At 40.8% G+C, this 15,170-nt stretch overlaps 1 protein-coding gene across 1 annotated transcript in view; it reads right to left on the bottom strand.

Annotated features, from left to right (window-relative positions):
• Window positions 1–5,755, bottom strand: part of LOC139538297 (tomoregulin-2-like) — a 128,024-nt gene extending 122,269 nt beyond the window's left edge. Inside the window, exon 1 of the mRNA XM_071340153.1 lies at window positions 5,006–5,755. Coding sequence (XP_071196254.1) covers window positions 5,006–5,192 — 187 coding nt within the window. The 5' untranslated portion in view covers window positions 5,193–5,755. The remainder of the gene's footprint in view (window positions 1–5,005) is intronic.
• Window positions 5,756–15,170: the final 9,415 nt, after the last annotated feature.

Genomic DNA, 15,170 nt, shown 5'->3' with positions numbered 1-15,170 from the left:
ATACAGAAAGCATGATCACACAGTCGTCCGGAACTGCTGGTGCTTTCATGCATGGTTCAGTGTTGCTTGCCTCTAAGCGAGTCTATGGGAGTGTCAGTTTTTGTGTCTTTTAACATATTGCCATTCTTAGAAAATGCAGCAATAGTCATTACAGGAATTGGTGAGCAGGTTGGTAGGTTGGAGTGGCAGAGCGCTTCACGCACAGGACTTGTAGGCCACAAGTGGTAGTTGGTCGAATGCAGACGTGTTTATATACTAACCCCTATGCTAACCATTACCTTAACCACTCACAAGCATGCCTAAACCAGAATTATGTGAAAATACCCACCCATATACATACATTTACACATAGTGAGCTGCAAATGTAGTCGTTGAACTATGAACCAATCATGTGAGGGTGTGCTTTGTTTCCATCAGGCCATTATTTACCAGAGCAACACTAGTTGGAGCCCCACCGGCACCTCCACAACATAAAAAATTGATGTAGGATCTTAATTTGATCACTCTGTTGTTGCTGAGAATTGCAGATGAGCTTCGTGTTTTACATAAATTCACTGAAAACCCACACTAACACACAGTTATATTAACAGTATTGCACTTTTTATGCAGCCGCATTTTGGCCAGCTTATATTTTAGACCACCCATCAAACAACATTATGGGCTAAACGTTAAAATCCTGTTGCTGCAGGATTATTTTGCTGTAACAATACTGATCGAATTAAGATCCTACATCTGTATATTGCTCCAGGCCTAATGTGCTCTTAGCTGCAATACATACCATGTCAGAGGCCAAGACTATTTGTACTTCCTATGCCCCACCCACTGTTAAAGGAGGAGATTACAGTGAACTAAATAATTTACCAAAACAAGCTGGCAAACATCAAATATGCAAAAGGTGATGTTTATATGCCAACTATTAAGATGGCAAGCAAAGCACTTATGCAACCCAAAGCAATTTCTCCACAGTCCAATGCGTCACCAACATACGTGGAACTTGCATCTGTCACAGAGCCAGATAGCTCTATAGGACATTCTGTTTTCAAGCCTTGTGTTGGTAAAAAAAATTGAAGGAATAAATTAGAAATGTAGAAGAGAACAACAGCAAGGGTGAGACTCTTCTTTGATCTCATTCTTACGTCAAGTATTTCATAGTTCCTGGCTACAGGTTTGAATTGTTTCTCCTGTAAGAGAACCATTGCTTGTTAGTGGTAACAAGCATTGCAAAGAGCGGTGGATTTATGCGTTCAAGAGCACTCTTTCTGATCTCTCATGTGTAAATGAAAGGGGGAACTCAGGTCATGGCCATTAGTTAATCTATGGTGATTTATACATCTAAAAAGGCCTGTTTGAAAGGTTGCTGGAGGCAAGCAGTCAACAATTACAGATCTAGGATCTTAATTTCAGCCAGTTTGCTACAGCATGAAAATAATCCTGCAGCAACAGGAAATGTGAATTATGTGGATTATAATTAACAAACATTTTTGGTAGGGAAAATCAAGTCTGAAATTTCTAAATGGAAACAAACGTCAGAAGCCCATTTAAACCGCAAATAAACTGCACGTTTTACATTTCCTGCATAGTAGGAAAGTTATCCTGCAACGGGATGATCTAAATTAAGATCCTACATCTGTAAACCTTTTTTTATCCTGTTTCGATTAGATGATATTGCGCCTTTCTCGTCACATAATTCCCAATCTCCTGATTCCAGCTATCTTTTTCTGTGTATAATTTATGTGGGGCAGCTTGTGAAGAGAAGGATTTTCCACCTCTATCCTCAGAGGCAGAGATTCTGTTGACCTTGGGCCACTGATAATTCTATTGGATCTGGTTTCTCGCATTCAATGTTGTTGTTTTTTTACAATGGTGGTTATTAATGAAGTGCAATATAAACACTGACTGTATAAACTCGAGAGTCTCTCCAGCTTGTGGAAATACTGTATCTGCAAACGTTGCCTCTTATTAAACCAATGACTTCATATTCACAGGGAGTTACGTTCCGTTGGTTAGTTTTAGAGCAACAGTGTTTTACATCTTTAAAGAAACAGCTCAGTTGCTAAAGATGTAACTTAATTTGGATCTAGCTATGAACACAAATTTTAAAAAACTATCTGTGAAACGAGGCCCAGGTTGATGGAATTAACAACATATTGTTTATTCTCCTAATAGTTTTTAGTCCACAATCTCTATTGAAGACTGTGTCACGGGTATTTCAGATAAGAACATCCTAAAATCAGAATTGACATGGTAAAATGGTAATTACACGATAATAACCTGCACCAATAGACACAATTTGTGTTTGACACCAGCGACACACACACCTTTTGGATAAAAGCGTCTGCTAAATGGCATATATTATTATTATTTATATTACCATTAAAGAAGGATATGATGACAACTAATGCATTTCCTGCTTTGCAATCAAAGTATTTTCACTGTCATGTCAAAGCAGCCACGGACATGGTGTTGAAAACATCCATTCATTATATCATTGGTTTATATAGACCATGACGAGGAAGGCGGCTTCCATTGAGTCCAGCTGCTATTTATGGGTTCAGTGTTTTGCATCATTGAGGATTACCATTCATGTTCATAATGGACAATGTGTCACTTGTTACATTTTCATGTTGGGAGGGATAAAAGCTCAGACACAGCCCCCTAAGAGGATCATGTGGGTTTGAGTGGGGGACACCTACTCTTCATCATCATCATCATCAACAACAACAATGCATTCACCCTCACAATTACCTTCAATGAACTTGACCATGTTGGTTAGGCCTATGAACAGACACACACACACACACACACACACACACACACACACACACACACACACACACACACACACACACACACACACACACACACACACACACACACACACACACACACACACACACACACACACACACACACACACACAATCCATTGCTAGACAATCCATTGCTAGACCACAGTCACAAAGTTTAGACCCTAAAAAACAAAGTGAAACTAGTTATATGAATCCATTAATAAGATAGACATTAAGGATGTGAAAAGGCAATAAGACTAAAATAAGTCTCTTAAGTCAAGTCTAGTCCAGACCATTAGAGAGAAACGAGGGATGCAACCCGGGGTTGATAAACGACAGAGCTTTGACCTAATTATCTACAGCGGTTCAGTAATAGCTTAGCTACCAAGCATATGTCCCAAATAACACCATATTCCCTATATAGTGCACTACTTTTGACCATAGCCCTATGGGCCCTGGTCAAACGTAGTGTACTACATAGAGAATACGGTGCCATTTGGGACATAATCAAGTCTTTCCTCACTGGCTGAGGAAATGGGACATAAAACGCATTCAGGATAGCATATTTAGTCCCCTGGTCCCAAGATTACCATCGTAACCTGTTACTCTGGCAATGTTGGCCAAATATTTAATGTTGGCTTTTAAGCATTCAGACCTTGCAGCCTACCATTTTCAGGTAGTGCTCTGCATTCATTTCCACTTAAATGCATAGTTTGTTAGAACATTCTTGCTAAAAAATACAAATCCAGTGTCTATTTGCTTATCTACATTTCTTGTGTGATAATGGTAATTGGACTGGGGGTTAGTAGAGAGTGCTTTTCTCAAGTACATTCATATGCTTATGAAGAAAATGAGTTGAAGGCTACAGGTCCAAGTGTATGGATTAACGAAAATAATAAAGTCTCATCACAATCATTTAGCATTTTATGTAAACTACAGGCTAAATAACAGTGATAATTGCACGATGCAAAATCAGTGGGTATTGAATAATGCTCTAGCACTCAGGTCTACTGTTCTCAAATGTGGGGTAAAAGGTTGAGGCTATTTTAGGATTCAAATTTAGAAATGCGACAGAAAATCTACGACGGCACAGTCAGATGATTTACAAAGGCATGCTGTCGCGCGGACGTGCTTTACAGCCTCGCGACCATGTTTTTATCGGTTTGGCACAGAAAATGGAAAACAAGTTTACATTACACCGGGCTATAAAATCAGTAAGGTTCATATTCCGGGTAGCACTAAATGAAACTCCTGCAGGTAACGGAACAGCGCCAGGTAGATTAAAAGGAAATGCCATATTTCGCCGTACAGTAGGCTAAAGAACAGACAAATAGGCTACCTTTATTCTGGTAATCTATAGATTACACAATTGAAATGGTTTGTAGCAGCCTATAGTGAACAAATAAATGCATTGTAGTGCGTGCAATGGGTTAATATTGTCTTTGGTGACATTTCCAATTGCTCACAAGTTAAGAAATAATACGTTATTCATGAGTTATTAAAATGAATCAGACATACACTTGGAGACATTGATAGAAGTGTATAGGAGGATTTCAGACCACTGTAGACTCTTGGGGAGTCTAAAATAGAAACTAGAATGTGCCACTTGAATTCCTCAAGTGATGAACCTATGTTGAGAAATAACTGCAATTCAAAATTTTGCGCCGCGCACATTATTCCGCAACAACAGTGACAAATAATAATAATAACAAAATAGGCTAGTTATAATAAAAACAGCCTCATAATAATAGCCAAATATGGCTAATTAATTTATTAATAAGCGAAACAATGCAAGAAAGGTAAACATTTAATTTCATGGACATTTACATCAATGTGCCACTTTGGTAAATCAGGAAATAAATGCGAATAAATTCTAGTGTATCTTGTCGATGATAAAGCCATAGCGTATTATAATATAATGGGACCTATAGGCAACCCTGAAATTCTCGAAGGCTGATGACCATCCTCACACCTTGGCTATTTGGAATAATGTTTTACTCTAAAACCCAAACGATGCTACTTACAGACAATGCCCTCGATAATGTATTAGCCTGTCCACCCCAAATTTCTTTATGCATTAGGACTTTTATTACCGTCACCACAAAAACTATCAGCCGCCCTGCGTACCAATGCGAACATCTGGAACAGGCAGACAGAATAGACATACGGGAGATAATGTAGCCCAAAGAAATGCCCCCGAGTCCTTGGCTTTCTTACCAGAGCAGTTCCAGCCGGTAGGCGTCTGACAGTCGCTGAGGGATGACGGGAAAGCGCAAAGTTGCTCTACAGGTAAAGTGGCTAAAAACGAAACGACGGTGATCCAGACCCAATCTCCCACTGTCCGGCTCCACTGGTGCGGGCGTCGGGGCTCCTGTAGTGCCGCAGCCGCCACCGATAGACCCATCTCAGTTCAGCGGCGTACCCCGACAACACAAGCGAGCTGGGCAAAAGAGGCAGACGCGCACCAACAACTCCGGTCCAGACGTTGGCTGTTTCACCGGGGCGCTCAGTGACCAAGAAAGGGACATCTTCCGTGCAAGAAAGCGTGCCCCATGAAGTGCTGTAGAGTAACCAACGGGTTCCGCCCGATTCGAGGTGGCGCAGCTACAATATGAAGGGGGTTCGAGTGAAAAGGTCTGGTGGGGGGAGGGGGCGGGGGCGGGCAATGGAGGGTGTGTGGGATGGTGTCAAGGGGAAAGTTAGCCAGGTAAACCAGTGAAAGAGGATGGGCAGGCAGGTAGAGGAAGGATGCTCAACGATGAGGAGAGAAAATAAAATATGGAAAAAAAGGGGTTGGTGGAAGGAATTGAAACAAATACTGTTTATATCACTCGGTTTCGATACGGAGACGTCCTAGTAATATCCAGAAATGCCACGGGCTTCCTTGACAAGCGCTCCCCTCTTAGTTGTGTTCAGACGCGCAGTGAGTCTGTCTGTTGCGCTCGCCTCATCTCTCTGGAATCCGCGTTGCGCGTATCAGCAGCAGGTTACCGGTCTGGTTATGATCACGTGGTGTCGGATGCGAAAGAGAGGGGGGAGGGGTTCTCGGTAATTATAGAACGCTGATTGGAGGAGAGAGAAGAATGCTATGCGATGGAGAAGGAGAGGAAGGAGGGAGATACGGCTTTGTGGTGGACACAACGGTCAGTGTCTGTTCAATGTTTGGGCTTGGAACGAGCGGGTTTCGGCTCTAGTCACAGCTGAACCATGCAGGAAGGGCGGGAAGAGATGCACTCGCACTCACAATCTAATTGGCCACTTGCATTTAAAAAGGTTGCAGAAATCGATTCGTCCAGCTGGGGCTTGGATTGTTGCTTTGCTATGAAATAATAAGGAGTCCGTCACTGAGTTGCCTGTCCCACAGTATGCCAAAATACCTCAATATTCGAAATATTATTCTCAGACATACTGTTGCCATAGCGGCTTCGACCCAGTAATTGATATCCTGTCAGAAACAAAGGCACTGTTATTTTTACGCCTTAGAACAGGGATGGGCAACTGGCTCCCATTTTGTACCCCCCTCTCTCAATTAGCCAATGACCCCCCCCACCCCCCACACTCTCAATTAGACCATGGCAGCTAACATTTTTTAGATTGGTAATTATGCCTATGGGTAATTTCCGTCTCATAAATCGAAGGCACAGGGGGCAATGTCGAGAGCGCTGAAAATAATGTTGAGCGCAGTTGGAGAGGGTTAAGATTTTTTTAAATATCGAGGACGCAGAGGATCATGTTGAGGAGCTGAGAGAGTTAAGAGCTCAGACCAAAATGTTGCGTGCCCAGAAAGTGCAATTGAGCGCAAGAAATTAAGTGTCGATATGCATCCCCCTGCTCACGGTATACAATATAGCATTATTGACCAATTAATTACTACAATGACGTTGACCGTCTACCGAAATGGAAGGCGGGACCCATACAACGTGAGGTTTACATACCCAGGTAGCTAGCTTGTAGCCACATTACAACATGGAGGACTCCCGGCAAGGCACTTCTTCTTTTAGGTAAGAAAGCTAGCTAGCGAATTCAGCCTAATGCTCTTTCAACGTGTTTTTGATGATCTCATTGATGTAGGCGGCTCTAAATGCGATGGGAAAATCTATATATTTATAAAGATTTATTTAAAAATGGCCATTAGGTAGCTAGCTACAGTAGCTAGGCTGAAACTGCTGGCGAAGAGCTACAGTAGATAGCTAGCTAACTCCCACCATCAGCTGAGTTCATCAATGAAGCTAATGATAGGTTTATAGAAATAAACTATATATTTGCTAGTTATATTTTAAAGACTTAAGCACATAACACCCAGACAGATGTTGAACATTAGGAACCTCGTGAGCACCAGTAAAATCTCCATGATCTTGAGGTTTATTCTGGAGTTTATTCAGGAAGGTGCAACTTGTTAGATAAAAATACAGGTAACTGCCAAAATAATGGAAACGCTTGAGTAAATGAGGGATACCAAACATATTGAAAGCATGTCTTCCACACAGGTGTGGTTCCTAAGCAGTTAAAGTACAGTGCATTTGGGAATTTTTCCACACTTGTTTACATTAGTCTTATTCTAAAATTGATTGAATTGAATTCATACCTCAATCTACACACAATAGCCCATAATGATGAAGCAAAAACAGTTTTTTGTGCCCCCAAAAATACAAAAAATAAGAAATAGCTCATTTACATAAGTATTCAGACTCTTTGCTTTGAGAATCGAAAATGAGCTCAGATGCATCCTGTTTCCAGTGATCATCCTTGAGATGTTTCTTCAACTTGAGTGGAGTTCACCTTTGGTAAATTCAACTGATTGGACATGATTTGGAAAGGCACACATCTGTCTATATACGTTATAGAGGTCGACCGATTAATCGTAATGTCAAGTTTTCATAACAATCGGAAATCTGTATTTTTGGACACCGATTTGGCCGTTTTTTTTTTTTACACCTTTATTTAATCTTTATTTAACTAGGCAAGTCAGTTAAGAACACATTCTTATTTTCAATGACGGCCTAGGAACGGTGGGTTAACTGCCTCGTTCAGGGGCAGAACGACAGATTTTTACCTTATCAGCTCGGGGGATTCAATCTTGCAACCTTACAGTTAACTAGTCCATCACTCTAACCACCTGATTACATTGCACTCCACGAGGAGCCTGCCTGTTACGCGAATGCAGTAGAAGCCAAGGTAAGTTGCTAGCTAGCATTAAACTTATCCTATAAAAAACAATCAATCAATAAATCATAATCACTAGTTAACTACACATGGTTGATGATATTACTAGTTTATCTAGCGTGTCCTGCATTGCATATAATCGATGCGGTGCGTATCGTTGCTCCAATGTGTACCTAACCATAAACATCAATGCCTTTCTTAAAATCAATACACAGAAGTATATATTTTTAAATCTGCATATTTAGCTAAAAGAAATCCAGGTTAGCAGGCAATTGTGTCACTTCTCTTGCGTTCATTGCACGCAGAGTCAGTGTATATGCAAGAGTTTGGGCCGCCTAATTTGCCAGAATTTTACGTAATTATGACATAACATTGAAGGTTGTGCAATGTAACAGGAATATTTAGACTTATGGATGCCACCCGTTAGATAAAATACAGAACGGTTCCGTATTTCACTGAAAGAATAAACGTCTTGTTTTCGAGATGATAGTTTCCGGATTCGACCATATTAATGACCTAAGGCTCGTATTTCTGTGTGTTATTATGTTATAACTAAGTCTATGATTTGATAGAGCAGTCTGACTGAGTGGTGGTAGGCAGCAGCAGGCTCGTAAGCATTCATTCAAACAGCACTTTCCTGCATTTTGCCAGAAGCTCTTCGCTGTGCTTCAAGCCTATCAACTCCCGAGATTAGGCTGGTGTAACCAATGTGAAATGGCTAGCTAGTTAGCGTGGTGCACGCTAATAGCGTTTCAAACGTCACTCGCTCTGAGACTTGGAGTACTTATTCCCCTTGCTCTGCATGGATAGCGCTGCTTCAAAGGTGGCTGTTGTCGTTGTGTTCCTGGTTCGAGCCACTGGCAATACTAAAATGCCTATAAGAACATCCAATAGTCAAAGGTATATGAAATACAAATGGTATAGAGATAAATAGTCCTATAATCCCTATAATAACTACAACCTAAAACTTCTTAACTGGGAATATTGAAGACTCATGTTAAAAGGAACCACCAGCTTTCATATGTTCTCATGTTCTGAGCAAGGAACTTAAACGTTAGCTTTCTTACATGGCACATATAGCACTTTTACTTTCTTCTCCAACCCTTTGTTTTTGCAATATTTAAACCAAATTGAACATGTTTCATTATTTATTTGAGGCTAAATTGATTTTATTGATGTATTATATTAAGTTAAAATAAGTGTTCATTCAGTATTGTTGTAATTGTCATTATTACAAATACATTTTTAAAAAATCGTCCGATTAATCGGTATCGGCTTTTTTGGTCCCCCAATAATCGGTATCGGCGTTGAAAAATCATAATCGGTCGACCTCTAATACGTTACCACAGTCAACAGTGCATGTTAGAGCAAAAACCAAGCCATGAGTTCAAATGAATTGTCCGTAGCGCTCTGAGACAGGATTGTGTCGCGGCACAGATCAGGGGAAGGGTACCAAAACATTTCTGCAGAATTGAAGGTCCCTAAGAACACAGTGGCCTCCATCACTCTTAATAAATGGAAGAAGTTTCGAACCACCAAGACTCTTCCTAAAGCTGTCCGCCTGGCCAAACTGAGCAAAGTGTGACCATAAGAACCTGATGGTCACTCTGACAGAGCTCCTCTGTGGAGATGGGAGGACATCCCAGAAGGACAACCATCTCTGCAGCACTCCACCAATCAGAACTTTATAGTAGAGTGGCCAGACGGAAGCAACTCCTCAGTAAAAGGCACATGACAGCCCGCTTGGAAAAGGACTCACAGACCATGAGAAACAAGATTCTCTGGTCTGATGAAACCAAGATTGAACTCTTTGGCTTGAATGCCAAGCGTCATGTCTGGAGGTAACCTGGCACCATCCCTACAGTGAAGCATGGTGGTGGCAGCGTCATGCTGTGGGGATGTTTTTCAGCTTAGAGATCAGTACAACGAGATCCTTGATAAAAACCTGCTCCAGAGCGCTCAGGACCTCAGACTGGGGTGAAGGTTCCACTTCCAACAGGACAATGACCCTCAGCACACAGCCAAGACAACGCAGGAGTGGCTTCGGGACAAGTATCTGAATGTCCTTGAGTGGCCCAGTCAGAGCACGGACTTGAACCCATTCAAACATCTCTGAAGAGACCTGAAAATAGCTGTGCAGTGACGCTCCCCATCAAACTGACAGAGCTTGAGAGGATATGCAGAGAAGAATGGGACAAACTCCCCAAATACAGGTGTGCCAAGCTTGAAGTGTCATACCAAAGAACACTCAAGGCTGTAATCGCTGCCAACGGTCCTTCAGCAAAGTACTGAGTAAAGGGTCTGAATACTTACAGTTGAAGTCGGAAGTTTACATACACCTTAGCCAAGTACATTTAAACTCAGTTTTTCACAATTCCTGACATTTAATCCGAGTAAAAATTCCCTGTTTTAGGTCAGTTAGGATCACCACTTTATTTTAAGAATGTGAAATGTCAGAATAATAGTAGAGAATTATTTATTTCAGCTTTAATTTCTTTCATCACATTCCCAGTGGGTCAGAAGTTTACATACACTCAATTAGTATTTGGTACCATTGCATTTACATTTTTTAACTTGGGTAAAACTTTTCGGGTAGCCTTCCACAAGCTTCCCACAATAAGTTGGAGGAATTTTGGCCCATTCCTCCTGAAAGAGCTGGTGTAACTGAGTCAGGTTTGTAGGCCTCCTTGCTCACACACACTTTTTCAGTTCTGCCGACACATTTTCTGTAGGATTGAGGTCAGGGCTTTGTGATGGCCACTCCAATACCTTGACTTTGTTGTCCTTAAGCCATTTTGCCACAACTTTGGAAGTTTGCTTGGGGTCATTGTCCATTTGGAAGACCCATTTGCGACCAAGCTTTAACTTCCTGACTGATGTCTTGAGGATGTTGCTTCAATATATCCACATCATTTTCCTACCTCATGATGCCATCTATTTTGTGACGTGAACCAGTCCCTCCTGCAGCAAAGCACCCCACAACATGATGCTGCCACCCTCGTGCCTCACGGTTGGGATGGTGTTCTTCGGCTTGCAAGCCTCCCACTTTTTCCTCCAAACATAACAATAGTCATTATGGCCAAACAGTTCTATTTTTGATGTATCAGACCAGAGGACATTTCTCCAAAATCTTTGTCCCCATGTGCAGTTGCAAACTGTAGTCTGGCTTTTTTATGGCAGTTTTGGAGCAGTGGCTTCTTCCTTGCTGATCGGCCTTTCAGGTTATGTCGATATAGGACTCGTTTTACTGTGAATATAGATACTTTTGTACCTGTTTCTTCCAGCATCTTCACAAGGTCCTTTGCTGTTGTTCTGAGATTGATTTGCACTTTTTGCACCAAAGTACGTCTCTAGGTAACAGAACGCGTCTCCTTCCTGAGCGGTATGACGGCTGCGTGGTCCCATGGTGTTTATACTTGCGTACTATTGTTTGTACAGATGAACGTGGTACCTTCAGGCGTTTGGAAATTGCTCTCAAGGATGAACCAGACTTGTGGTCTACAATTTCTTTCTGAGGTCTTGGCTGATTTCTTTTGATTTTCCCATGATGTCAACCAAAGAGGCACTGAGTTTGAAAGTAGGCCTTGAAATAGATCCACAGGTACACCTCCAATTGACTCAAATTATGTCAATTAGCCTATCAGAAGCATCTAATGCCATGACATAATTTTCTGGATTTTTCCAAGCTGTTTAAAGGCACAGTCAACTTTGTGTATGTAAACTTCTGACCCACTGGAATTGTGATACAGTGATTTATAAGTTAAATAATCTGTCTGAAAACATTTGTTTATATAATTACTTGTCATGCACAAAGTAGATGTCCTAACCGACTTGCCTAAACTATAGTTTGTTAACAAGAAATTTGTGGAGTGGTTGAAAAATGAGTTTTAATGACTCCAACCTAAGTGTATGTAAACTTCCGACTTAAACTGTTTATGGGAACTCCTTCAAGACTATTGGAAAAGCATTCCAGGTGAAGCTGGTTGAGAGGATGCCAAGAGTGTGCAAAGCTATCATCAAGGCAAAGGGTGGCTATTTGAGGAATCTCAAATATAAATAATATTTTGATTTGTTTAACACTTTTTTTGGTTACTACATTATTCCATATGTGTTATTTCATAGTTTTGATGTTGTAAAATTGTAAAAATAAAGAAAAACCCTTTAGTGAGTTGGTGTTCTAAATCTTTTGACCGGTAGTGTGTAAATGCGCCCATCTCGGTTTACTAATCCATTGCAGAGGTCAATCATAAATTGTCTTTTAGTCAAGATCTGAAAATGTGGTCAGAGGCTCCATATGAACGGTGTGACGCAATTGTGCAGCCTCCAGAGGCATGCAGAGGCCAAAATCGAGCTCCGTACCCCATCTCCATGCGGTACATCCTTTATAAACACAAACTCTGCTCCGCAAAGCGCAAAGGGTATGAATGCTCTTACTTCTGCTGAGGCCATATCACCGGAATGCTGCATGCAGATGTCGGATTGACCACGCGGCCAGATGCACAATGCACTTCTCTCCAGAATACGCTCTCTCCCGCCAATTTGTGCACATTCATTATTTCATAATGTAATTGTGTGAATTTTTTACGTTTGATTGTTAGTGTATATTCCCCATTACATATATCATTACATTTACCGTTAATTCCTATAATTTCTAATCTACAATGTTTGTTACTTTGGTTATGATAATTTATTTTAATGCATTCAATATTATTATTCCAGTCTTTTACCGTTCTCATTGTCGGAGTGGACACATTGTTTGCAGAGTGCACAACCTATGCTACACTTGTGAGAAACACATTTTGGTTTATGTCATTACATTTACGAGTTTTGTCAATTTACTCATTGTCTTTTGTTTGGAGCGCTCCTTTCAATGTTAAGGACTCTCACGCATAGAAGTAGGCCTATAGGCTACCTTCGCTACCTGTGGAGCTTCTCAAAATAATGTTTTCTTCACCTCAATCAGCAAGCAAACAAAGTTTTAGATATTGTTAACATCCATTGAGAATGACAATTCCTCAATGTATTTGAAAAATATTTGCAGCTCTCCCTTTCGATAACCACTCAGCTTGAAAGGGAAAAATGGCATACTCTGATCCAGTGGAAACGTCATAAAATAGGCCTACCTGATTACTTATTACCAGTGCTTGACTTGGACTGAATTAGGTTCCGGTAATTTTTTTGAGGGCTGGAACTGGAATATGTATGTGCAGGAGCTCCACAATACTTTTGAGCTAATATTCTATAAGAGGAACTAGAGCTCAAGCATTAGAGCATTTGAGGTGCCGGTACTCAGCTCTGGAGAGCTCCTGCCCAAGTCAAGCACTGCTTCTTATCCCTTGCACTGGCACGGGAAACTCTGAGGGCACAACATTTTTTATACAATTTTGCAAGTTCTCTAGCTCAAGCTTCTGGCTGGACTAAAGTTAATAGTTGATACAATGTTTTTGAAGTTTGTTGCAGACACGCCATGTGTAGCCAATATGATTTCTAGGATATTTTCTACATGCAGGCTGCAATGTTTTTATGTGTTGGCTTTATGTAGGCTATTTTTACATAGTTGGCAATGGCAATAGAAGTTACTTTTTAAGTTTATCATTTTCATTTAGATGTCGAATTTTGATTAACCACATGACAATGATTTTGAGTTATGAAGACGTTATTATAAATTCAATAAAACTTTCACGAAAATGTGCATATGAAAACCATAACTGGCCCTCAGATCGGTAGAAATGGTAAGATACATTGTCATTCCACATGAGCAAGGTTGCCGACTCCTCTTGTAGCCTATTACCGGCAACTTCAGGAGAGTAATGGCAGAATGTGAGAAAGCCAGCAGGAGTGGGAGGAGAATAGCTGTGTCAGGTTAAGTTGTTTTTCTTCTGGTTATCTAGATCTCTGGCGCCCTCTTGAGGCATTTGCCTTGTTTCATCAAACCGTAAGCATAAAGCATCAGACAAGCTCAATGCATATAGTTGATTTTAATAAAACACAAAGGGTATTTCTATATATGGAAAAATACACGTTCAATCGATTTGTCAGGTTCAGCCCTACAATACAGTAAGAGTACATTGACACATCAAGTGGTTTGTGATGATGTGATTTGGAGAGTGGTAGATCATGGCGCTTGCAATGCTATGGTTGTGGGTTCGATTCCCACGTGGGACCAGTACGAAAAAGTATGAATGTATGCAATCACTACTGTAAGTTGCTCTGGATAAGAGTGTCTACTAAAATGGAAAATGTATGAATAGACCATTTGCGAAGTATTTCAAGAAACTGGAAAACATGAAGTATTTTTATATTCCAGAAGTATTATCAGATTAACTGTTTTGTACAGATTATGATCAGACTGAAGTTACAAATTCTGGTAAAAACTCAATTTTGTTTTCACAAAGTAGTGCACTGAGCCTTTACTAGTCCTCTATTAGTGAACCGATAGGCTTATAGACATCTTCAGCGCCGGCAATTATTTTTCTGCACCCTCCAATCCAATTGGCCAAAAAATACATACATCGCAGCACCCCCACCCCCAAACTACTTCCCTTGACTCTGTGCCTGTGGCAATGTTTAGGGGAATGTCTTTAGCTGCCAGATCAATTCCCTCCTTTTTTTCTAGCGCCTGGCCTGAGATTCGAAGCAGACACCTTTCAGTTAAAAGTCCAGCTCTGGGCTCCCTACCGATACTGTTTGAAGAACTAGTACTCCACCCATTGATAAACCGTTGAGTTACTGCATCTTTTACACATCCATTTCAGATTTGAAGGCCCCCTTATAGTCCTCAATAATCAACAATGTAATGCTTGTTACACGTTAACTCTTGCTCTTTCTTTCAAGCACACTCAGTACTTCTATCCATTTCTCCAGAATATTCCAAAACCTAAAAGTGTTATTTTCCACAGAGGGTTCTAACTGGAACCCAAAAGGGTTCTCCTATTGGGAGAGACGACATAACCTTTTGGAACCCTTCTGTCTAAGAGTGCAGGCTCTTCTTGTAATATATAGTCTACTTATGCACCTTCACTATTGCTATGTGTGATATAGCATATAATCAAGGGTCACTGGTTGGATTTACTATACTCACTAAAAATGAACATGTCTTTCCCCTAGTCCCCAGGTGAATCTGCTGGGCCATGGAATCTGCCACCCTGGCAACCATCTCAGCTGTAATTAACTCAAGACTCTCAGCTGTACTATTAGCTAGGATTTCCAAAGAGTTAGC

Source organism: Salvelinus alpinus, chromosome 14, assembly GCF_045679555.1.
Source record: "Salvelinus alpinus chromosome 14, SLU_Salpinus.1, whole genome shotgun sequence".
NCBI classification, from domain to species: Eukaryota; Metazoa; Chordata; class Actinopteri; order Salmoniformes; family Salmonidae; genus Salvelinus; species Salvelinus alpinus.
This window is presented reverse-complemented; position numbering and strand designations above follow the sequence as displayed.